The sequence below is a fragment of the Toxotes jaculatrix genome, chromosome 19, assembly GCF_017976425.1.
Source record: "Toxotes jaculatrix isolate fToxJac2 chromosome 19, fToxJac2.pri, whole genome shotgun sequence".
NCBI classification, from domain to species: Eukaryota; Metazoa; Chordata; class Actinopteri; family Toxotidae; genus Toxotes; species Toxotes jaculatrix.
The window spans coordinates 4,610,947-4,634,275 of NC_054412.1; the positions used below are offsets into that span (position 1 = coordinate 4,610,947).

At 39.9% G+C, this 23,329-nt stretch overlaps 3 protein-coding genes across 4 annotated transcripts; 1 reads left to right on the top strand and 2 right to left on the bottom strand.

Moving 5' to 3' along the window:
- Positions 1–69: 69 nt before the first annotated feature.
- LOC121199244 (adhesion G-protein coupled receptor G5-like) lies at positions 70–8,716 on the bottom strand. Of its 2 annotated transcripts, XM_041063751.1 has the most exons (18): positions 8,658–8,716; positions 8,455–8,562; positions 8,101–8,220; positions 7,652–7,699; positions 7,419–7,544; positions 7,123–7,167; positions 6,892–6,972; positions 6,552–6,705; positions 6,044–6,206; positions 4,885–5,019; positions 4,666–4,776; positions 4,532–4,568; positions 3,454–3,554; positions 3,198–3,319; positions 1,854–2,122; positions 1,642–1,735; positions 1,264–1,547; positions 70–755 (listed from the first exon to the last, which is right to left on the bottom strand). In XM_041063751.1, the coding sequence occupies exons 2-18, from the start codon at positions 8,510–8,512 to the stop codon at positions 601–603; spliced, it is 2,103 nt and encodes a 700-aa protein (XP_040919685.1). In that variant the 5' UTR covers positions 8,513–8,562; positions 8,658–8,716; the 3' UTR covers positions 70–600. The 2 variants fall into 2 exon arrangements, with proteins under 2 accessions (XP_040919685.1, XP_040919684.1); XM_041063750.1 differs by having other exon boundaries at positions 8,455–8,671.
- A 1,638-nt stretch (positions 8,717–10,354) lies between these two features.
- On the top strand, positions 10,355–13,972 carry mtif3 (mitochondrial translational initiation factor 3). The gene is made up of 4 exons (XM_041064870.1): positions 10,355–10,424; positions 11,320–11,752; positions 12,312–12,463; positions 12,918–13,972. Exons 2-4 carry the CDS (start codon positions 11,323–11,325, stop codon positions 13,164–13,166), a joined length of 831 nt encoding a protein of 276 aa, XP_040920804.1. The 5' UTR covers positions 10,355–10,424; positions 11,320–11,322; the 3' UTR covers positions 13,167–13,972.
- Positions 13,973–14,003: 31 nt separating this feature from the next.
- heca (hdc homolog, cell cycle regulator) lies at positions 14,004–21,411 on the bottom strand. The gene is made up of 5 exons (XM_041064869.1): positions 21,014–21,411; positions 17,559–18,621; positions 16,690–16,856; positions 15,546–15,700; positions 14,004–14,564 (listed from the first exon to the last, which is right to left on the bottom strand). Exons 1-5 carry the CDS (start codon positions 21,153–21,155, stop codon positions 14,400–14,402), a joined length of 1,692 nt encoding a protein of 563 aa, XP_040920803.1. The 5' UTR covers positions 21,156–21,411; the 3' UTR covers positions 14,004–14,399.
- Positions 21,412–23,329: the final 1,918 nt, after the last annotated feature.

Below are 23,329 nucleotides of genomic sequence, written 5' to 3' on the forward strand. Positions count from 1 at the left end.
GAGTTTTCTAAAGAAAGTTTGTGTATATTAATGTTTTAATGTACGTTTTTAATGTTAGTGTGACTGAACACGAATAAAGGATCCTTTTTGCCTCATGTTCCTCATCTCTCTTCGTACTTCAGCCAGAACTTGCTTTTACACAATTCATGTTCTTTTGGCTCCAATGGGAGGGTACAATATTTTGAGTATGTCTCCTCACTTGGAATTACCCAAAAGTTGAAGATTTGAGGGATAGTTTACTAACAATTTAAAAGTCTCAAGAAAAAGATTAAAAAATATATATATTTTACAGTTTTAAAACAGAAAAATCTGTCATCTCATTGGTAGATTTCATTATTGTGGTATTAAAAAGGTGTGAAAATTATTATTTTAATTTTCTAATCCTCCTTTATGGTCCTCTGATAAATAATGCAATATTAAAACCATTCCCCTATAAACGAATAATTATAAATGACTATAACAGGAAATAAGTCTGTTATTACAGCACTACATTACAATGTTATATATCAGTACTCTTTCCAGTTAATTCTTCGTACTTGCTTGTAGCCTGTACTCCAAGCTGACCACACCCTCGTCATCACTCCTCAGTCTTCCAAGGCTTTATCTTTTGGCTGGCAGATTGATGTAGGGGTTCTCGCAGATATCTAGACTAGTTTTAAGAGTGCTGATGCTAGTGGTGCCATCTGAGTCTCTCACTGCAGCGTTTGTCTCCCTTGTGTGGCTGCTGGAGTAGTAGTAGATGAACAGGAAGAAACCTGCCAGGCAAAGAAAGACAGTAACTCATAAAGTTTTTATAGAGTATCCCTATTTTACACTCATTGTTAATAGGTAGGTTGTAAGTCAGAGTTAAATGCAAAAAAAAAGTGTAATAAAAGTCTTATTAGATTACAGATAAATAATTTTCTCTTGCCTGTTATAAGCAGTAATATTACTTAGAAAGTATTTTAATATCTGATTGCAGGATGTAAAACAGGCTGTAAACACTGTTATATCACCTTATGAAGTTGATTTGGCAAATGCATTAACCAGTAATTGCCCATGTACACATGCAGGAGCTACAGGTCAGAGTTCACACTCATTTGGAGTCATGTTTCTGTTCACCTAGAAAATGTCAATCAAATATTTAGTCTCCTTTTAGCTATTTTCTCATCTCCACCAACTCCTGAAGAAAATACCTGGCTCTTTACCCACTAAAGAGCCTTTATCCTTTATTATTGGTAATAACTGTTAGATCATCTCCAGGCTGATCACAGTTGTGGATACCTTGAAAAGAATTGAGGATGGTGAAAATGTAGTAGGAGGGGATCAGGAGGACACCGTAAGCGAAGAAGGCGAAACCCCACGTGATACCCAGCATGCAACACAGTCCAAAGATGGTTACAATGTTTCTGCCATTCCCGTTAGCTTGTGTGGTGCTATCTTTGGTTCTCTTGAGACAAATGAGCCAGGACAGTACGATGATGAAGCTGGCGAGGGTGAACAGGAAGACCAACGCATAGTAGCCTATGTTGACGATGTAGTGGACGTCATTGTCTGTTATCCAGCACCTTAGAACAGAAGGATATGTCAGCAAAGGAAAGAAAACATGGCTCTGTGGTGTGATACTGTATTAAATATATGAGCCCCAGACTTCCAACTCACATGGCCACGTCTTCTGCAGTGTTATCAGTGTGGATGAACTGTTCACCATATTTTCCTATGATGAGCAGGACAATCCCAACGATACTGGGTGTGACTGGAAATGGAGAAAGAAAATTATCCACCAAACTGAAAATATCTTGTTCACTGTCTCTCTGGCACTGATAAGTAGACTGTTTCTCTTGTCAGAAAATGAAATATTGATGCAAACTCACCCCAGCTGATGATGGAGAGTTTGAGCATATAACGGTGGATCACAATTTTGCCCCCAGTGTACAACTGCAGGCAGAGGTGGAAGGCCTGCACAGCAAACCAAGTGAAAGTCGTCAACATGAAGTAGTGCATGAGAGCGGCCATGATCTTACAGCCCACAGAGTTGTTCAGTTTTGCCACAAAGTTGTTAATCAGGAAAGTGAGGTTAAGCAGGAACATGGCCGACACCAGGTGGATCAGGATCCTAGTGGTTTTAGTGGGCTTGGTCTTCCTGTGAGGGGAGATAAACAGAGAGGTTATGTGGTGTTCAACATTGGACGCTGAGGGATGTTAAATTGTGAATATTGTGAGGTTGGTGAAGAGTGAATAAGATGCAAAGGCTGACTGTGAGTTTGCTTGACTTTGGATCACAACAGTCTATCCATAATGTACTTGTCGTAATGTATGCACTCATATTCATCCTTCACTAAAACCAGTAATGTCATCTCGGAGATAATTCAGCTTCAAGAAATAAACAATGTAACCTTATAACTCGTGTTAACACACAAATAAAAAAACAAACGTGGTCTTAGACATTGCGAATTCCTTGTATCTTGAAAACTCTGGCTGTTAAGTCTATTCACAACTTGAGACATGTAAGTGATATTTACATGTATTTACATATTACATAACCATATATGTATATACAGTGGATGATCCTCACTTCTTTGGTCTTTAAATAATGTTTGTTTGTAGAAGCAGCCGCAGTGAAAAAATATTCATGTGACCATACCCAGTGAACAAAGGGACAGATGGGTTGCTCTATTTGCATAAGACAATGGGTGAATGCACTTTTTTAGCCCTCCAACAATGAAGCCCCTGTTCAACGATCTCATTTTCCTACAGTGAATATTTTGATGTCAACTACGATGACGCTGCTTCTGGACTGTAACCTTATTTACATGAACTTTCACCACATTAAGCACTATGGAAACAAGCTGTTATCTGGTTTCTCTGTATGTTGATACCCAGGTGTTTTACTCGCCACGCACTCACCATGAAGACAAGCACATTTTCAGTCTCTGATAAGCAGCCATATCAGAAGAATATTCTGATAGTAGGATTAAATCAAAATAAAAATCACTGTGTGATTGTGCTGAGGTAAACCATCCAATGTATTCCTGTCTTGTTTTTTTTTCTTGCCCATCTGGTAAACATATCAATTATCTTTGAGAATGCATACACACACTTAGGGGTGATTTTTTAAATTAGACTTGTTAAGTTAAGACTTGGTTGATTTAATATTCATTGGATTTTAGAGAGTAATATAAAAAATAATAAAATTGACACCGTTCCAGTGTTGTCACCTTAAAAGGAAGTGCATGAAGAGGACTACGCTGAGGAAGAACATGGACAAGCCACAGCCAACTTGGGTGATGATGGTGAGGTTGCTCAGGTCAGAGCTAGAGATGGTTTCGTTTAGGGGAGTCTGCAAAGGAGCAAACACATAAACACTTGGAAACACTTTGTCACATGCGCTGGCACTGGTGACCGGTGACTGCGTTACGGGGAATGCAAATTAAAGGCCTGAAGTCCAAACATCACAAAAGAAGTAAAACACACCAGTAAGATAGCAAAGAATGTCAGATGCGAACACCGGCACGTAATGTTGCTTCCATTTTTCACTGTCAGGCATCCGCTATCAGTCCAATTTGGTCGACTACCTATGAGACAAGAGCAGTGCATGTAAACAGTGCCGAGCAGAAACTGGAGGGCTCAGTTTACAGTGGGACAAAAATGTAATGTGACAGATTTTGCTTCTGCTTTGTCCTCACACCACGACTTTCCAGCTGCAATGGGACACAATACATTATATCCAACAAGAGTTTTGTCAGATAAAAATAATTATCATCAATAATATACCTTTTTTCCACAGAGCACATTTTGTCTTGTTATTGCAGTAAAAAAACACATGTAACTGATAACATTTGATTCTGCCCCATTTAAGTGTCCCAGTATTGTTGCCTACACACTGTAAATCTTCTTTATCACAACACACTTTAACTGTCACTGAGCACAGGTGTTACTAATGATATTAGCATGGCGCTGTTCTGATACCTCTGTGACCCATATGTCTTATGGAAATGAAAAAAGGCTTATTACAATAAAAATCAAGATTTTAATTTAAACTTCTAGGGTTTCCACTCTATTATTTTTAATGTGCATATTGAAAATCCACATAAACACAGGTTGACCCTACTCCACCCATCAATGATTTGTATCTATCATCATGACAATGTCCCTGTCAACAGTAGGAATAAGACATTCATGTTAATCTACCAGTAAAATACACTTTGACTTATCTGATTGTTCGGGGCAGCGTCCCTGTGTTTGCACCCGCTGCTACATCAGTACAGAGCTTATGTTAGTTTGAATGCACCTTGAAGGGGTTTTACACTCTGCCAGTGAGCCAACACGCACAACACCTGCACCATAAAACCGGGACGTCTAATTGGACTGCAGCCATCGTTAATGTCATTAATCACACCTGTGCTCTTCCAGCTAAGCTTCAGAGGAGCAGGAATTCAGCTTTCATAGCTCTGCTCACAGCTTTCACACAGCAACACTGATTTACACGTAACACATTAATTGGCAAATATGTAATAAATTCTCTGGTGGTGTAAACCTGTGTCTTACATACCTTCGCCGTTCCACGAATGACAAGTTGGAATTCCTTTCTGTTTGAATGGTAAACAAACATAACTCAAAGAAGTTCAAATGATGTACATTTAATTCTGTTTTTAATTTTTTTAATTTTTTATTTTTTTTACTTACATATTTCATGTTCCAAAAATTGATGTTTATTGTGTCTGTGAGATTGGTGATAGATGCTCCCATTTCAACTGCTAAAATCTCATCACCTAAAACAGTGCTGTTCAGTTCATCCTGGAAAAAAAAAAGAAAATGGGATCACTACAAAACATTAACACAATCACATATGTGAGATGTGCCCATCATTGAAGGTGAAAATCACCATTGCTTTTTTGCTCTTACCTTAGCCATGTTCAGGAATCGGAAAACAGCAGCAAATGGTACACTAACGTTCGAACTGACAGCTTTTTTAAAAGCTTCTTTTGACACTGTAACAGATCTTGAAAATTGATTCAGAGCTTCTCTGTCGTCTATAATCTGTAGGAGAGACCGGAAGTGAAGTGTGTTGTCAATATTGTACAGTGTACTTTGCAGTTCAATTACACTAGATCCAGAAAGTTGTTTCTTTTGAACCACTCTTTCTCTGTCTGTCCATTGACACTGTTTATTATGTACAGTGGTCCCTTTCAGACTGTTGGATCCAGCATTTTTAGTTGTTTAGGTGAAGCTAATTATAACTGCCCTGTAGTATAGTGAACTCACCCTCTGCTTTGTAGGTAAACCTCAATCAGAAAAGTAACTAGTGATTGTAATAAAGCATGAGTATAAAAAGAAAAAGGTCTAAATACCTCAAAATAATCAAGTACTCTACTAATAGCCTGGTCTCATGGCAGTTCATGAAATTCTCATAAATACTGCTTTGTGTACACGTGCATACATTTTCCATTTTTTTGTGACAGTAAAAAATCGACTTGTGGTGAATACAGCATTATGAAACAGGTCAAGGATAGAGAAAGACTGTGGTCTGGTTTAACGCAGAATAAGTTCACAATGACTTCATGGTCACAGCATGTTCTTTGAAACTGATCCAAAACCACAATCTTTCACTAACCGTAAACAAAGTGTCTAACCATACACTGGACTCTGGAACTCTGCATGCAAATTAGGGTCCCTGACAGTCCTGTGCTTTGTATGCGCGTCATCCACCTCCTTGCCACTGCCATTAATGAATATAGTGCTTCATTCATCAAGTTGAAAGTTGTGCACAGTGCTACAAGAAAATAAATAAATAAAATTCATGTCCAGGTACACAAGTTAACAGATTAAATTTTGTGGCAATTTCACAAAGTGCCATGAGAGTGGGTTGGTACTAGAGTAAACACAGATTTGAGAAATGTTGTTGTGGTTTTTAGTGGGAGTTTCACGCCACTTCTTCTTCTTCATTTATGAATAAAACAAATCACGGTAGCTTTTTCCCCATGCAGCTGCTTTTTAGCTAATCTTACTGTTACTTTAGTGAAGGAGCAAATGTATGAAGGTCAAATAAGAGTAATCCACTCACACTTAAGCTTTCATTTGGAGATGTATAAGCAAAGGAGACTTCTTGTACGTCCAAAGGTTCTGTTTCTCTCACTATGATACCCGTGACTCCTTCTCCGCCAGACAGTGCAGCTGCAGGCTCGGTGAGGGAGGAGGCAAGTTTGGCCATTCCATTCATTACATTACTGTTGACAGATGAAAGAATAGACATGAAGTGTCAGTTGTGGAACTCATTGTTGAAATCTAAGTACATGAATTACTGCAGCTCACAATTCTTAATTAGCCTGATACATTTGCCCTGTTCAGATCTCAGCCTGTAAAGAGATAGTTCCACATTTTGATGAACACACTTATTTGTTTTCTTGACAGGAGTTACAGGGTTTTTGCATACTGGGGGGTGCAGTCGCACCATTTGCGAATGTTTGTTTCCACTTAGCGCACAACGACCTCCTTACTCTATTGCTGTAGTGGTATGGATGTTCATATCTAACCTTCAGCAAGGAACTGAATAACTATATAACATGTCTTACACAGCTTCCACTGGGTCGATTGCTCCTCCACTGCTCGAAACTGTTGAATTCAGAATGATTTCCTTCTCAGGGATTTTCACTGGATTATTACAGTTGCGACATTGTTTTTCCTCTGCAGTTATGTTGAAGATGTACTTGTCCTTTATCTGTTGATCTGAAGGAAAGGGACACGTAGTTTTGCATTTTTGTCAACATTTAAAGGACTAAATTCAGGCAGTTTTATTCATTAGGTTTCTTTTTTTTTTTTTTTTTAAATATTATTCATCAAACTTTGGAGAGCTACAGAAACAACATTTACACATTATTATTATTATTATTTGCTCATCCAAAGGGAACTCACCAATACTGCTGCAGAAGTTTTCATCATAGTTAGAGTGCTTGCACATGGTTTTTGTCTTCAAACATCTAACGTGGCAAGTTGCTATTAGTGTAAACAGAATGTAGCATGGGTAACTGACTCCATGAGGGGTGGTAAAAAAAAAACCCAAAAAACAGGGCAACTTTTCTTTAGCTCTGTTTTTATCATTTAATTTTTCCACCCCAGATTGAATTGTGAAAGATATGATCTTACCTGGGAATTCTGCAGAGAAGTTACAACTTCGACCTGGATTATTTACTTATTTATAAAAATAAAGAAATAAATAAAAATAAATGAACATATATATATGCTTCTATTTATAAATATCACCAGCTTTTATGTTTCTTTAATCTTTAATCTCTTGTTTGACTTGTGAAAGGTAGAGCTTATTAGAGCTACAATTTGGACCTGGCTTATAAAAAATTTGAAATATAAATGAATATATACACACACACACATACACACACACACAATTATCACTTTTATTACCTGTGAGGTTATGAGATTACCTGTGTTACTGCATTTCCCAAGCAGGACGTAGATGCAAAAATCCTTGTCAACATGCCATTTTGAAATGTACAGAAATTTAGAGCCATTCCTTTCCTGCATTTGAGGCCAATACTTAGACAAATTTTCTGTTAATTAAAAACAGAAATACAGTCCGATTTGTATTTTGTTGAAATATTGGCAAAAGTTTAAAAAATCTATTTGACTGTAAGTATAACAAGTAGGCTGTACTCACGGTTTATAGCTGCATTTACCGGCATAAATACGATGCAAGAAATGCTACCTGAGAGGTGAAGAAAACAGTTTTTTTTTTTACAGTCTTACAATACAATACTATCAAAAATCTGAATCTCTTTATCATTTACAGTAATTCTGTGGACTAACAAGGAATTTGACCGGCTCATTCAAATTTGACTGACTAAATAATAAATAAATTAATAATTAAATTACTCCAAGCATTTATTTAATTTTCACTTATTTAAATTTACTTAAAGCCTACTGCATATGCACTTTCACAATAGTTCGGTCATAAAAAGGAGCCAAATTACATCCATGGTGTATTTTATCAGTACCTCCTACAGGTCTTGAAAACATATCACAACATACATGTTATAGTTTGCGATGGATCAACAACTACTGCAAAGAAAATCTATGTTATAGCTCATATATGTATCATAGACTCACTCATGTTACAGTAATTCTGTGCAGTGATGTTGCCATAGAAGTTATCAGCAACAATATAATGACAAAGATTGCTCTCTTTCATACAATTTGGAGAGTTGAGGTGTTCTTCTTCTTGTTTGGCTGAAACACATCAAGCAAGTCAGATAACAAGGAACAACAAAAAATGCTGTATTTTCAACACAATATCTTCACACTTTCACAGCTTAAGATTTGTACTGTGTACTATGTCTATTTTCATTCTCAAAATAATAACTACATAAGAGAATACTGCAATGAGATGCACATGCACTTGTTTGAAACTGAACAAAGAAACTAAGGTTCCTGTCCTGGAATGGGGAGATTGCATCTACTTACCACAAGAGAAAAATAGGCCCACCAGCAAAGTCCAAATCACACAGCTCCTTCGTGTCATGTTCTTTTGATGGCATTAAATCTCAGTCAGGACGTGTGATACATTCACTGCTACAGTAGATGAATAACAAATCACTTCAAAGCACTTTTTTTCCCCCCTGTAAGACGTTATCAGCCTGAAACTGCCCGAGTGTTTTAGTTTTTACCTTTCTCTGGTTGAAGTAACATCAAAGCACTCAACAGCAGCACTAAAAACAAGAGCAACTGAACCTCTGGCCAGATGACTGCTGTGTCAGACTGACTTTGCATAGCTGCCCACTGCAAAAATTTGCCTTGCAAATGAACAGTTCCTGAAAGAGCCAAAATAAATTTAACCTGATGTCAGTTTTCTATGCAAAATAACCCAAACAACATTGCCTCTGGATAAACATGTAGTGGTTGTAATATACAGTGTGATGTATGAACAGCACTATTGTCTGCTTACAAAAACCCGTTTTTACATTTTTCAGAATCGTGTTAGTTGGTTACAACATTTATAATATTTCTATAGTGCAAAGCAGATGATAATTATCAAAAACATGCTACAATCAATCAAGAATATTTATATTTACGTTTATTTCCACATTAACTTGTCAAAGACTTTCCAAAAAGCTTCACTTCATACAATTTCACACTTAATGCACAGCTCTCATTACAACAAACTAATTAAACACTACTCAAATGTTGAAACACTCACTGGGCCACAAAAAGTAAAAACATATTTATTTCATGTCAAATCATTTTAACCAAAGACTGAAAATAATTAAACCGTAAAGATGAAACTCATACAAACTGTTTCATGGCAATAGAGCATTTTTTTAGTGTGCCAAATGATCAAAAAAAACAAACAAAAAAAAAAAAAAAAACACTATTTGGTGTCAGGATTGACCAGCTGCACACAGTAAGTAAGTGCAATAAGATTGTTGTTGGCATTAGTTTATCACATTGATTATACAGGTGTGTAGGCATCACACTCTGTAATAATGAAATCAGCAGAAAGGTTTAAAACATGAGCCACACATAGAGTTTATTGTACCAACAAGGAAATAGAAAATGTAACCGATTTGCATCTGTGAATACTCCAAAACTCGCGTCATCATTAGTCAACATTTCATCAGACCAGCCAAAAAAAAAAAAAAAAAAAAATCTTCAAAATACCTCATGATTTGTTTTTTTGTTTTTTTTAAAATAACAAGTAAAAAAAGACATAAAAAGCAGACGCCTGCAGCTTCAGTCAAATGGTTGTAATGAAATCTGGGAAAAACCCAACAGTTTCAGTTTTATTCACTCCACAGAATTGCCGGCTTTTCCAGTCTTTCCCACGGCGCTGAAGCTGACAGGTTTCCACTTCTCTTAACTGCTAAAAAAAAAAAGAGCCTGTCAGTTGTGTTACTGTCGGCTGGTTTGATCTAGCTGTTGAGGTATTTATGGCATCAAGTGTAAGAGGGAGACAGGAAAATTTAAAGATATTATCCAATGAAAATTTCCATTTCCTGATAGAGTAGTTTTTCCTACATGGCAAACAAATCTGCTCAAACATTTCATTTCACAACAGAAGCAGCTCATTAGAACCCAAATAAAATATGATCTCTATATAACTAAACCACAAATAAATAACAATAATGCAACTCTAATGTAGAGTTTTCATGTCGTTTTGATTCTGTGGCCACTAATTAAATTCAAATCAGCTGCATTGCATTAGGACGGAGACAGAAATGTGATAGACAGACAAAACAAAGCCTGGGCCCTTGCTGCAGTTTGGGTGAACCGACCCTTTAATGAATTGATGATGTGTCCGGTTTTGTCCACAGGAGGGCGACACAGTGGTTGTGTAGTACCTGCTGTGACTCAGATTGAATGAAGAAGAGCAATGCGGAAGGAGACTCAACAGCCATCCTGCAGCTGAGAGCATGAATAAACGACATTGACCTACAGTGAGTAAAAAAACACAACTATGGAAGGCAGCGCTCGGGAATTGATTGATATGCGTATATCTTTCATTTGACCACCTGTGCCTGCGTTCGTGTTTGTAACCCAGGGTCTCAGTTTGTGTGTAAATGGAGAACAAGTTAGTGCGTCTACTTGTGCACAGTGACAATCACACCGAGGGTTCATTAATTCACCTGACATGATTTCCATAACGTTAATCATCCTAGATTACTGTAAACGGCTCTCTGTCAATTCCAGACTCCCCTATAAAATCTTACCGTTTAATGTTTACGTATTTGCTCCACACCCACAGAAGCATGATTTAAAACTGTGATATAAATAATCAATCATCGAGAATTTCTAAACAGTTCGGCTTAACGTTTCTGATTAACTTTCCCTTAAATACTCGCTTTTACACTCCACTGGCTGTGATCTCTATCGCCTCTACACCGAGTGTTGTCACGGCAGACCCAATTATCAGACTGTGTAAAACCTCCCAAAGTAATTAATGAAGTAAGTGTGGTGTATCCCGAATAACAAAGTGGGCCCCGACGATTTGAAAAATAATGTTATTACATATAAAGCGTGTGGTGTGTGCGCTGGCAGATACGTCAGGCAATCTTTAGCCAATTGTGAATGGGGGCTGGTATGGGGGGGTTGCTGAGGAAACTGGCAAACTATTGCCAAACCTAAAACTGGCAGTTGAGGTGTTGTGGTTGTGTTTCTTAGTCTTAAGCGAGAGGCTACTATGGCTGTGCAGATTAAGTTTACTTAAGTTTACTTCTTACTAACCTGTGGAGTCACACAGGAAATTAATGATTGATTATGGCTTGTTCTTGAAGTGCACCGCTTCACATAATTACATCTGGCAGCTCAACTGTCCCCACTCTTTTTATTTAGGATATGTCTGCAGGTTTTGTGAGGTGGGTGCTAAACCGTGCAGCGAGAACTGCCAGTCCTGGCTACTGGACTCCAGCATCAAGGTTTCTCAAATGCAGTGAAAAACCAAACATCGTTGCTGCCTTCTCCACAGCAGCAGATGACACGGAACAGACTCCTGCTACAGTAAAAGAAAAGAAGGGTCCCGGAGCTTATGCCACCATCAACAGCGTTGGCCGTAAGATCTCGCAGCGCCACATACAGGTGCTGAGTAACACAGGCGAGGACCTGGGCACCATGCACCGAGCAGATGTGATCAAACTGATGGACGCGCAGGGTCTGAAACTGGTGCTGATCAATGGACACAAAGAACCTCCCGTTTACCAGCTGATGAGTGGAAAACAGATTCACCAAGAGCAGATGAAGCTGCGGGAAAAACAGAAATCCAAACCAGGTAATGTGGTGTCCTGGCAGGGACCCAAATTAAGCCTTAGTTTAATACATCACAACCTTGTACTACTCAGCCTGTTAAGGCAGCTGCACACAGTCCAGCGGCTCTGGAGCAGCTTTCACAAGTCTGAAAAAATACATGTCAGGTTTGATGAGTTCAAAAGATGCAGGCACCTAATAAAAGACGGCTATGGAGTATAATAGTTTTTACTTATATAGCACTTTACAAGGTTCTGCACAAGTGAAGCAGCTCTACCCACAAATGCCACAGTTTTAAGGAAGTGTAATACTAAATTGCTGCCCCTTTAATTTCTCTAGCTGTCAATAAACTGCTTACAATTTGCTGCTGCCAACTCTGTTTGAACCAAGGTTAGTGTAGGGAGCAGCCATTTATTAACACCTTGACATGTGAGACCTTGGTGGGAGCTTCAGACAGCAGCAACCATTTTACTGACCCAAAGCTGTGAGAGCTACTACCTAACTAAAATCTAGTCGTACACACAGAGAGTGAAACGCGGTGTAACAGGTCATGTTCACTGGGACTGACCGCGTTTTCTCCACAGCTACTGTGCAGGTGAAGGAACTCACCTTTTCAGCCAGCATCGGATCTCATGACCTCACCACCAAGCTGAAGCAAGTGGAGAGCTGGCTGGAGAGGAAGCACCATGTTAGGATTACTCTGCGATCGGGACACGGGGACCCTGAAGTCAACCTGGTGAGGAAGAACACAGTTTTTTTTTCAGTTGAAAAACGATGGATTGACCAATCAGGTTCAGAATTACTCACATGACAGACAGCATGGTTGTTGACAGGCTTTCTGTGGTTTGCTTCCACTTCCTGTGAAACAAGTTTAAAATAGTTTGTAAAATGTTTTTTATCCTCACAATCCAAATGACTTCTGGTTGCTTTAGCACCCAACGGAAACATCATTCAGTACATTTGGCTGATTTCAGCTTATCACAGGTTTAATGTTATGGGCATGTACTGTATGTCTGTTAAAAAGTTACAAACCTGAGATATGTCTGAGGTAATTTGGAAATAGCGTCATAGTTTGTCCTCCAAATGTTCCAATCAATCCGTATCTTGATCTCAAATTCAAGATTTAAAGGATCCTCCTTATCTGTAATTTAAAATATCAGTATCTTACACTGAAAATCTTCTTTCCACAGGAAACAAATTTGGAGCAGATGGTGCAACAAATGGATGTAATGGTGGGATTTGTTGCCAGGCCACAGGTCATACGTGACGGTAAAGCAGCCATGTGCATCGTCCGTCCGCCTTCAGCCAAGGAGCTCTCACAAAAATCAAAGAACAATACTCCAGCGTCGCAATCTGCCAACTCCAGTTCGAACACCACTCAGAGGGACACGTCGCCCGTTAGCTCCACAGAGACAACCGAAGGGCCCATACAGCAGTGATCTGATGGAAATAAAACATTTTCACAAAAGACAAGCAGAAGTCTGAGCCTAATCGTCACAGTATGGTGTTAATCAGATTCTACTCATAGTGTGTTGTGTAGGTATTTAATAAAACTTGTGTAATTATGATGCATCCAGCAGAAGGGACGAACCATTAGTCCTCAAAAAGCTCCTGGACCATACCTCATGTTTGCACACTGTGCTCAGTTCTAATACATCTATCACAGCCAGTCATCAGCTTAATAACCAGTCAGCATGTTGCCACAGGCTTTGACGTCACTATCACAGCTCATAGTAAAGTTAAAGACTGAGTTTTATTTGATAAAAACAGATTACGAATCACAGGTTTCATTCTTAAAAAGATGTTAAACACCGTTCCTCCAAAGCATATTCTCTCATTTAGTGTTTTGATGATGCTGGTGAGATCTCTGTCCAGCACATTGGTGACACTGAAGACCATAGTGATACTGTACACTTCACATCATTTACATACGTACTTCACAAGCCACTGAGTGGCCATTTAAGCCTCGTGGACAGGGACATTGTGATCCTGGATGAGATCGCTCCCATCGGGGTGTAAATGTTTCATCATGTAGGATAAAGCCGCTCAGATCTTTTCCTCCTGCCATCTTGATCTAAAAGGTCAGCTGTGCCTTATCTGCATTTTGTTCAAGTTTCTTATTCAGGCTTTTCCTTCAGTATGTGAACACACACACATACACTGATGATCCGGGCAGTCTACTTTGAATAGAGAACAGTGTGAAAGGTGCAGTGATACTTGTCGACAACAACGTGTTTCATCTGGGAGTGTTATAAATGTGAGGGACATATCAAACCAGCACCAGTGTGTATCTTTCTCTGCTTTATTCAAGATTCGTCTTTATGCTTTTGGTAAAAAATAAAAAATAAAAGCAAATTTGGCGTACAGATACATTCACTTGTCACAGATAAATGTGTTTGCTTGACTGAAATGTCAGTTCCACACTTTATCAACACCTTTCTCTATCTTCAGAGATACTGTCCTGGAACTTTTATATACTTACTTTTTTTTTCTTTAAAACTAGAATCATACTTTTCCTATACATAAAAAAGAAACCAAGATAAAGAGAGAACGTAAAAACATAAAATCACCTTAAGGCCCAAAAAATAAAATCTTTCCTAGATTGTGTTTAAAAAAACGAAAAAAACAATGAGAACAGAAGCAGCTTAACTAGCATGCATGAACAACATTTGTCAATAAGCCTCGAGTACTTTGTAGGAGGAGAAGGGTTTAACAAAGTGATAGTCCAGGTTGCCGCAGTGAGGGCACTGCTGGACGTTGCTGTACTCGGAGAAATACTGCATACCGACTCGAACATCCACCACTGGCTTCCCGCAGTGCTTACAGTTGAGACGAGCCTGAGGACACACGGGGACGAGAAGGGGGGGACACCGGCCAGTTTACAGGACGTTGCATTAAGTTTGAGCACAGTGGGAAAAGCATGTGTGATGAAACAATTTCAACTCAAAGGTTTCGAGGTACAATTTTGAGGTACTTGTACTTGAGTATTTCCAGTTTCCGCTCCTTTATATTTTATATTCAACTACAATTCAAAAGCAAATATACTTTTTACTCCATCACATTTGATTGATAACTTTATTTAGACGTTACTTTGTATATTCAGAGTAATATTTCAGAGCCGAAGACGGTCACTGAACCAAGACGGGTTATGATGCCCTCAAATCACTTGGCTAGTTTTGCTGAAAAAGCAAAAGTAGTAGGCCTTTGAGTTGAAATGAATTTGTATTTATACAAAAACAACCATATTATTGGTGTAAATTGCAACAGAAAGCAGCACTGCAGGAGCTCTAACTGTAGATTTACAGTATTTACCAACTTTAAATTCACTGGCTCCACCTGAAAGAAGTGATAAATTAAAACTTTAGAGTAAAATAGAGAATTCTTTTCGCTGTCTTCTGTTTTACTAGCAAGTTTTTTTTCATTTTCTCTCAATGCGTTTCTTTCATCGTTCTCTTGTAAAAAGCTCAAGTGGCATCTGCTGCTCCAGATAGTAAAATCTGAGCAGCCTGATGGCCAAACATTCAAGAGCAACAGTATGGGCATGTGCTCAAAGGCTTGTGGGAGCTGCAGCTCTCAAATCTCTCATTGCTTTAAAGCTGGGCAGCAGAAGACGCTGTAAACTCAACACTGACATATTATCACCCCATAAAGTTGATATGGTGATTGTGTTAGCAAAGAGTTTACTATTCACACATCCTGCAGACACAGAGCAACGCTAACACTGACAAGAACAAGAAGGGCATTGGAGATCACCACTGATCACTGGCAGGAGGAGCTCTTTGGTTTTTGGTTTTAATAGTACTCTGAAATTTTCCTACCTGGCAACACGGTGAAGCAGCCAGTATGTCGTAGGTGTACATGGTGCCCAGTTGGTGCCAGCTCCCGTCCCAGCGTGACTTGCACTTGATGCAGACAATCTTGTGGACGCCTTCTAGACAGTCCACACAGATGGCGTACAGGTGCATTAACCTGCCTGTTAGAAATGAACAAACACAATCAGTTATTAAATTTACTAAATTCCAAGTCAGTCACTTTGTTGTCAAGTCAGAACAGTCTGTTTATCAGCCAGGAAAGAAAAATGACAATAACAAACTCAGTCATATAAACTCAAGTGCAGGGAGTTTTTGAAATAAAAAAAAATGGTTTCTGAAAAAAACCAAACTGCAAAGAGAGGCACATGTAGCTGATTAAAACGATGCCACATGTCCCCACTGATGTGACTGCATTTCCTAAATAACACATATGGAAAATGGATGCAAGTCATTTTTATTTACTTTGGTTTTTTTTAATCTATGCTACCAAACCAGAGCTTTAAACCTCATCAAACTCAAGTTAGGGATGAAATAAAAGCTGAATGCGTTCACAGCCACTCACCTAAAACTGGTCACAACAGTGTCATGATTGTGGTGTTCTGGTGTTTTCGGTGAATTTGTGTCCCTGTAAACTTGCTCAGTAAAACTATTTAAAACAAAATCAGGCTCCAAACTTTCAAGTCTCAGCTGCAAAATCAAACCTCACTTTTTAACTGTCACTGGCACAATTAAACCACTTTTCCTTGGCTGACATTGATATTCAGCCTGACACAAAAGCATGAAAAACGAAATTAATAAACCTTTCATACTGATGCATTTCGAGGACCATACATATCAAAGCTTGTGGGCCAGCACATCAAAGCAGCTTCATGAAAGTGAATATTTGATTGAACAAAATAACATGTTAATGGTTTATTTGCTTTTCCTGATTAACCGCTCGTGTGTTGGACATGTAGGGCTCGACAAGAGTATTCGCTTTATGTGTTTTTGTTGCTCTGTGCAGTCATCTTGAGAGGAGTTGTACACACACTGCAACTAGCAGCGCAAAACACGAGTCAACAGGTGAAAGAACACAGGCATATTTGTGCATCTTAATATTTGTGTAACATAAAATCAGGTCTCATGCCATGATCTTGAAACCAGGTCTGACCTTGGAGGTGACAGGGGACGTCGTACTCAATCTCGTCGTGGCGTGAGGGGCTGAGGAACAGAGTCCCGTCCACCAGAGGAAACTGTTCAAACACAGGCAGCGCCCGGTGGCACAGTGCACAGTTCACCACGTTCCTCTGGCTCGCACTGAGAGCTGACAGGATAAACCTACAGGACAACATGGACAGACTTAAGAGTATGGACGAAATAATGAGAACACCATCAGACACAAAAGAGCTTCCTTCATGACCACAACCTTTTACATACAACTGCAATTCACTGTTAATTTCATTGAGTATTCAAATTTATCCTGAAGTAAGTCCTGATTTATTTTATAATCACTAACTGAAGTCTTCACAGATACACAAATCTCAAAGTTTTTCTCTGACACATCTTTGACTTTTATTTAATAATAAATAAGAAGCTACTACAATACTGTTTTCAAGAGTCCTCACTAACACCAGGAAAGTGGATCACTTCACACACCCCCACCCCCGGGGAAGTTCTCTGAATCTGAATTCACTCCAGCTCTCAGATCTGTGCACCGGCTTCCTGTGTGTTAGTGAATTGATTTTTAAAATGTGCTTAGTGGTTTAGGGATAAAATGCATTTCTGATCTGCTGCTCCGTTATGAACTGTCCAGACTTCTCAGGTCATCGGAGACAGATCTCTTTACCACCCACAGACACTCCAAAACTATACGTAGATTGAGAGAATTCAGTCTTTATGCACCACATACCTGGAACAAGCTCCCAGAAAATTACAGGTCTGCTCCAACTCTCAGTTCTTTTGATTCAAGGCTTAAAACTTTGTCATGTTAGATCAAATTTGTTAACTAAGCTTTAGAAAACAATTTCCTAGGAGCTCTACCTGCGCAGCTCTTCCCCCTGCCCTGCCTGGGCATCGTCCTCCATGCGGACGTGGTAGGTGTTGAGTTTATGTCGAGGGATGTGGGTGAGGAGCTCCGAGAGGTCCAGCCTCCTCAGGAACTGCACCGGGTGAGGGTGGGTGCCGTCACCCACGCTGCCGGAGGTGAGACGGTGGTGGAGCGGGAGAGCGAAGGACAGCGGCAGGGGTAGAACAGACCCGGGGTCGAGGTGAGGACCACCGGTTCCACCGCCGGAGGCTCCCACCGAGCACCCACCTCCCTTGCTGAGGCCTCCCCCGACCAGAAGGTGTTTCCTCTGGGGGTCCATGTGGACGGCTGATTTGAGGAACTCTCCCAGCTGACGAGAACCCCGCATAACTGCGCCTCCTCCTCCTCCTGATCCGAGAGCAGCAGTGGGGGAGAAGGAGAACCCGGTAGGAGGAGACTGTCCTGGGGAGTCACATGGAGATTTCTGAGGAGGCCCCAGAGGAAAGGATATTCCTGCAGCATGTCCTCCCCCTGCTGCTGCTGCTCCTCTCTCTGTAGAGTTTTGCCGGTCCACTGATTGTCTACGAGGTAACTCCTGACTAGAGGCTCTGTGGGACAGTTTACCTGCTCCTGCTCCCCCAGGTGGCTTACTTTTCTTAGGCTCCTCAAAAAGTCCATCCCCAGATCCTACAGACCCTCCACTGCCCCCACTCCTGCCCGCGCTCCTCTCAGACGGCTTCTTCTTGCGCTCATCCTGCATGCGTTTCACCTGATACCAGTCGGTGTCTTTCTTTAGGTGACCCTGGCCGCAGCGGCAGGAGCAGAACCTGAAGGCCAGGTCATAGCCCTTCTTGGTCCACATGTTCTGCCGGCACTGCTTCTCGTTCCAGGAGCGCGCACGGCCGATGCAGTTGAACTGTACGAGGATGGAGCTCTCCCACTCGTAGAAACACTGCAGATGCATCCAGTTGCCATAAGGGCAGAGCTCGTTGTTGCAGAGCACCCGCTGGTAGTCGTCCTTCTCCAGGTCGATGGCCCGACTGAGGCTGCAGCCGAGAGGGGTTGCACACTGGACCTCTGAATGAATAAAGACAGGAAAGAGGAGGAGATGGGATGGTTTTAATGTGCTTCTCATTACTGATACCCCCCCAAATAAAGGTTGATTTATTCACTTCCCTCGTGTGAATTAATCTGTTAATTGAAAATGTGCAGATTAATCAGTAATCAAAGTAATAGTTAGCTGCAGCCCTAAAATGTTTTTTCTGTAATTTTCTGTGGACTGACTGATCGAACAATGGGTTCATATGTTCAGCACTGATTTAAATGGACAACCTTTAAAGCAGCGTATCTCCATCACAAGTTACATTAGCAAGATCATCCTCGTCACATAACAATAGCACAACATGAGATGAAAATGTTAAAAGAGTAATTTCAGTGTCCTTTCTGCCTCGTCGGCATCGATTTATGAAATTCAACTAGGCCATCCAAGCCTGTGAGCGGCTCTATTCAAACCCTGCCAATTGTCAAGTCTGGATGTGAATCAAATCAAATGTGGGCACACAGTCTACACAAGGAGCAGCTCATGATAATACACTGTGGGTGTGCGTAGGGAGAATAGTTTCCTCCTTCCTTTTCCGGTACAGAGTCTGTGCATTTTATTCTGTCTAAGTGTCCACACAGTGGAGGAAAAAAAAAACAAAAAAACAACAACATCTCTGTGCATTTTTAGCCCCACGCGTTGCTTTGCTGGATGAAACTGATGATGTGCTAGACACGGTTCAGACTTCGCCATGAATGAATCCTTTTTAGACACAGGAACTCGGCAATAAACAACAGCTCTAAGGAGATGTTCTCTAACAGCTGATTTCACAATTCACTTTACTCATTTTACTGTCCAGAAAAGTAAATATACACACATTCTACTCAAGGTTGCAACTGTTCTATCATCTGTTTATTCATTAACTGATTAATTGATTGATTGATTGATTGATTGATTAATTGATTGTCGGTCTGTACAAAAATGCCCATCACAATTTCCCAGAGAGGTCATTTTCAGATTGCTCAAAGAAAATTCCCTTTGCTATAATGTCAGACAAGGAAAAGTAGGAAATTGTCTCATCTGAGAAGCTGCAACCATCAAAGGTTTGGTATTTTTGCTTGATAAATTACTAATGAGTGATCAGTTACTATTACACTAATATCTGCATATTAGTTTTCTTAGTTTTCTCTTAATCAAGTAACCAGTTAATTGACTAATGTATGTTGACTAAAAATACACGTAACAGTTCTGAAAAATAGTTTTCTCAGTGTAATTACTAAACACCTAGCCCACAGTATGCTCATTTCCTCTACTGAATTCAACTGTAAAATAAGAGAAGTGCAGTGATTTGTGTTACTTTTTTTTACTTAGGCCTAGATAAGTCAGGTTACCAAGTCTTATTACAAATAGCTTCTATATATTTACTAGGCATGTAACATTACACTGTACCTAAAGATGGAGAATGGATTAGTTTACTGATGGTATGAGATGGTTTTTCAAACTAAAAGTTTATTTTAAACCGTATTTGTAACATTAGTAAGCAGGAAAGAAGGCAAGCAGGGTGACTTTTTCTAAGTACTGAAAGTGTGTATGGGATGAAGTTGAACTTGAGTGCGCAGACAAGTGGTGAGGTGTCAGTATTACCCTTGAGGAGGAAGGCCAAAACCAAAACTGTGTGGACAAGGTGCGCGTCAGGAAGAGACAGCTGAGGCCTGCACACTTAATGCAAAAGCCATCGATCATCAGCGTGGATGTAATGACAAAGAAGTGCAGCACTTCTATTTGTCTATTCTTTTCTTAGATGCGAATCCTTTTTTCCCAAGAGGAGCTCGAGGCACCAAACTCCCTTTATACATTTTAGATTTTTAGGATTTCCTGCTTATCAGGATTTGTTGAATCCTGTAAGAACACGAATGAAGAGGATTTACGAAACAGAATCAGTCGCTGTACGATTCGGTTTACATCTGACACACCGAGCAACACCTGCTTCCATGAAATTTAAAATTTGTTTGCTCACTGTTCCAATGATGATCTTGTCCCAAAACAAAATCACATTCCCTGTAAAAATCAGTGTAAAGCAATTGCACAAGCCGAGATTTCAGTGCAGTTGAGTACTAGCTACTCGCTGGTTCACATATACAGCGACAGACCAAAAGAAATTCACTCCATTCATACAAGGCCTTAAGTCGTGATCGACCAGTGTAGCCTATATTTGCCGATAATCGAGAAACCATTAAAATGCCAACATTTTTGATCGAAGTTTGGTACGGCGTTTAATCCAGGTAGGAAAGAAGTGTAGGCGGGGGTGTAGAAACATTAGCAACGTCGCAGTGCATGCATGTCACAGTCGCACAGACAAGACAGAGCTTCCCCTGGCAGGAAGGCAGCATCACCAAACTTCACTACATCTTTGTCCGTTTCCTCTCTTACCACTCGAGCGCTCGTTTCTGGGTGCAGCCGCCGCGGCGGCCGCGCCTCCTGTTGCGGCCGCACAGGCTCCATTTTCCTGCTCATCTCCGCTACTGTTAGTGCGTTTGCTTTTCTTTCCCTTGCTGTTCTTCTGGTTGGGCATTTTACAGGATTCGGATGTCAGTGTTATTTTCGACCTCTATCAGCGGCTGCTGTCAACGCTGTCTGACATTTCTGTGGACTCCATTTCTGCAGTGGGCTCTGGTGTGTTTTGCAGTGTCTCTGTGTTGTTATCAGTCTCCTCGTGGACGTCGGACAGGTTTTTGTGTAGTTCTGTCAGCTGCAGTTACAACGAATAAGCTGCTATAACCTTTAAGAGCGAAGGCGTGTCCGTCTCTTGTTTTGATTCCTGCTCTGCTGTTTTCTTCCACCCCCTGACGTCACAGGACCCCGCCCCCCGCTTTTGCCTGTCAAACACTTACGCTGCGTTCAGGGCCCATGAGAAAGCTCGGATTTTCACCACTCAATCAGTGGCTACTTCAATGATCGATTAATTGTTTCTAATTTTTTTTTTCAAGCTAGTTCCAGTTTTATTAATGTGAGGATTTGCTCATATGACTGTAAACTAAATATTAGTTGTACAAAGCAAGACATTTGCAGACATCACCTTGGTCACTTAGAAATCGTGATAGCTGCTTTTCACCACTTTTTTTTTTTTTACATTAAACAGAATGAATCAAATCAATGAGTCAAGAAAATAACAATAGTAGCTACTAAAAACAGGACTTTGTTTGTTTATTATAAGAAAATGTCCAAAGGGCACCCAAATCACCTAGATCTTTCCTTTTATTTAATTTAAATTGTCAAATATGAGCACAGATGAAAATGTGGGTCAATGATTGGCACTAGTTTGATAGTAACGTTATTGATGATTTAAACTAAATAAAAGGAAATCCCTACTGATTTGGGTGTGCAGACACTTTTTGTGCAATAGACTTTGATTCTCCCTTTTTCTGTCTTTAGATGACCATGACTCCTTTTTTTCTTTCTTTAGCAAGATAATGGAAATCATATTAATCAAATCAGGTCTGAAGATTAGCTCAGTCATGACAACATAAACACAGAGGCAACCGCAATTGAAAGCTCTGGAAAAAAGCTGCTTTTTTGGGGGGCCAAACCATTACTGCATTATTACTCATACTCTTATCCTTCATGTGTCATCAAAAACTAAACAGCAAGTCTCTCCAGTGTTTCCTGGAAAGTGATATAAAATTAACAACAGTTGTTTGGTGATGAAGTCCAGCTTCTCCAGGCTCTGAAATGGAGGTTGCCAAGTAATCCCAGTAAATACAATGTCATAAATAATTGTGGGAAACAATATATTCTTATCAAATAAAGCAAACACAATCCAAAAAAAAAAACAAAAAACTAATTTTAACCACAACTTGTAAACTCTCCTAGCAAGATACAACAGCTGGCTTACCTGCTAGTAACAGATCAGGAAATATGCATGGTGATGTTAAAGTGCAATTGTAGCATCTGGACAGTGTTAAACAATTTCAGATTATTAAAATCTGCTGTGTCAGATATTCCCACAGTACCTGAACACAGCAGAGGACTCAGCCAGGAGACTGGAGAGGTACAGTAAGTTGATGAGAACAAGTAATCAGTGCCACACACCTGTGGGGGAGGCATCACGGTCACATATAGCAGTTGTGACAGCAGATATGTTATCAGCCTGGGTGGTGATATTTCAAGGCTGAATTTCTCACCCTGTCTCCTACATGCAGCAAATCAGCTTGGTGGATTTTACTGAAGGGATGCTGGTAGCTGACACATGTATGTCAGTGTATGAGAATATTCAAATCAATTCAAATCTCTGTGCAGTAATCTGAGCTTTATACAAATAGTACATATGTCAAAATAGAACCATCAATGGAATTAAAACCTCCAAATACTTTAACATCAGAACAAATTAAAAGTTCGACAAGACAAAAATAAAACTTTTTTTCTCAGGGGGAGATTTGGGTGCCAGACTCCATTCATAAATATGACAATTTAAAGATTTCTTCCTAATCATGTACTGTTGAAACCTGCTGAAACATGACTGAAAAAGATTTTTCAAATAATAGCAGTCAATCTCCAATTTGGCCCACACCCCACACACCAAGAAACGGCTGTTTCAGTAATGCGTCAGCTTGTTTGCAAGCCTTTGCCACAACCTTCTTGCAACAAAACACACCACAGTGGACTTTAAAAATCAGTGTAAACCAATTAACTGAGTCCAGTGCAGTTGAGCACTAGGTATTCTGACAAAATTAGAACAGTATAAGCCTC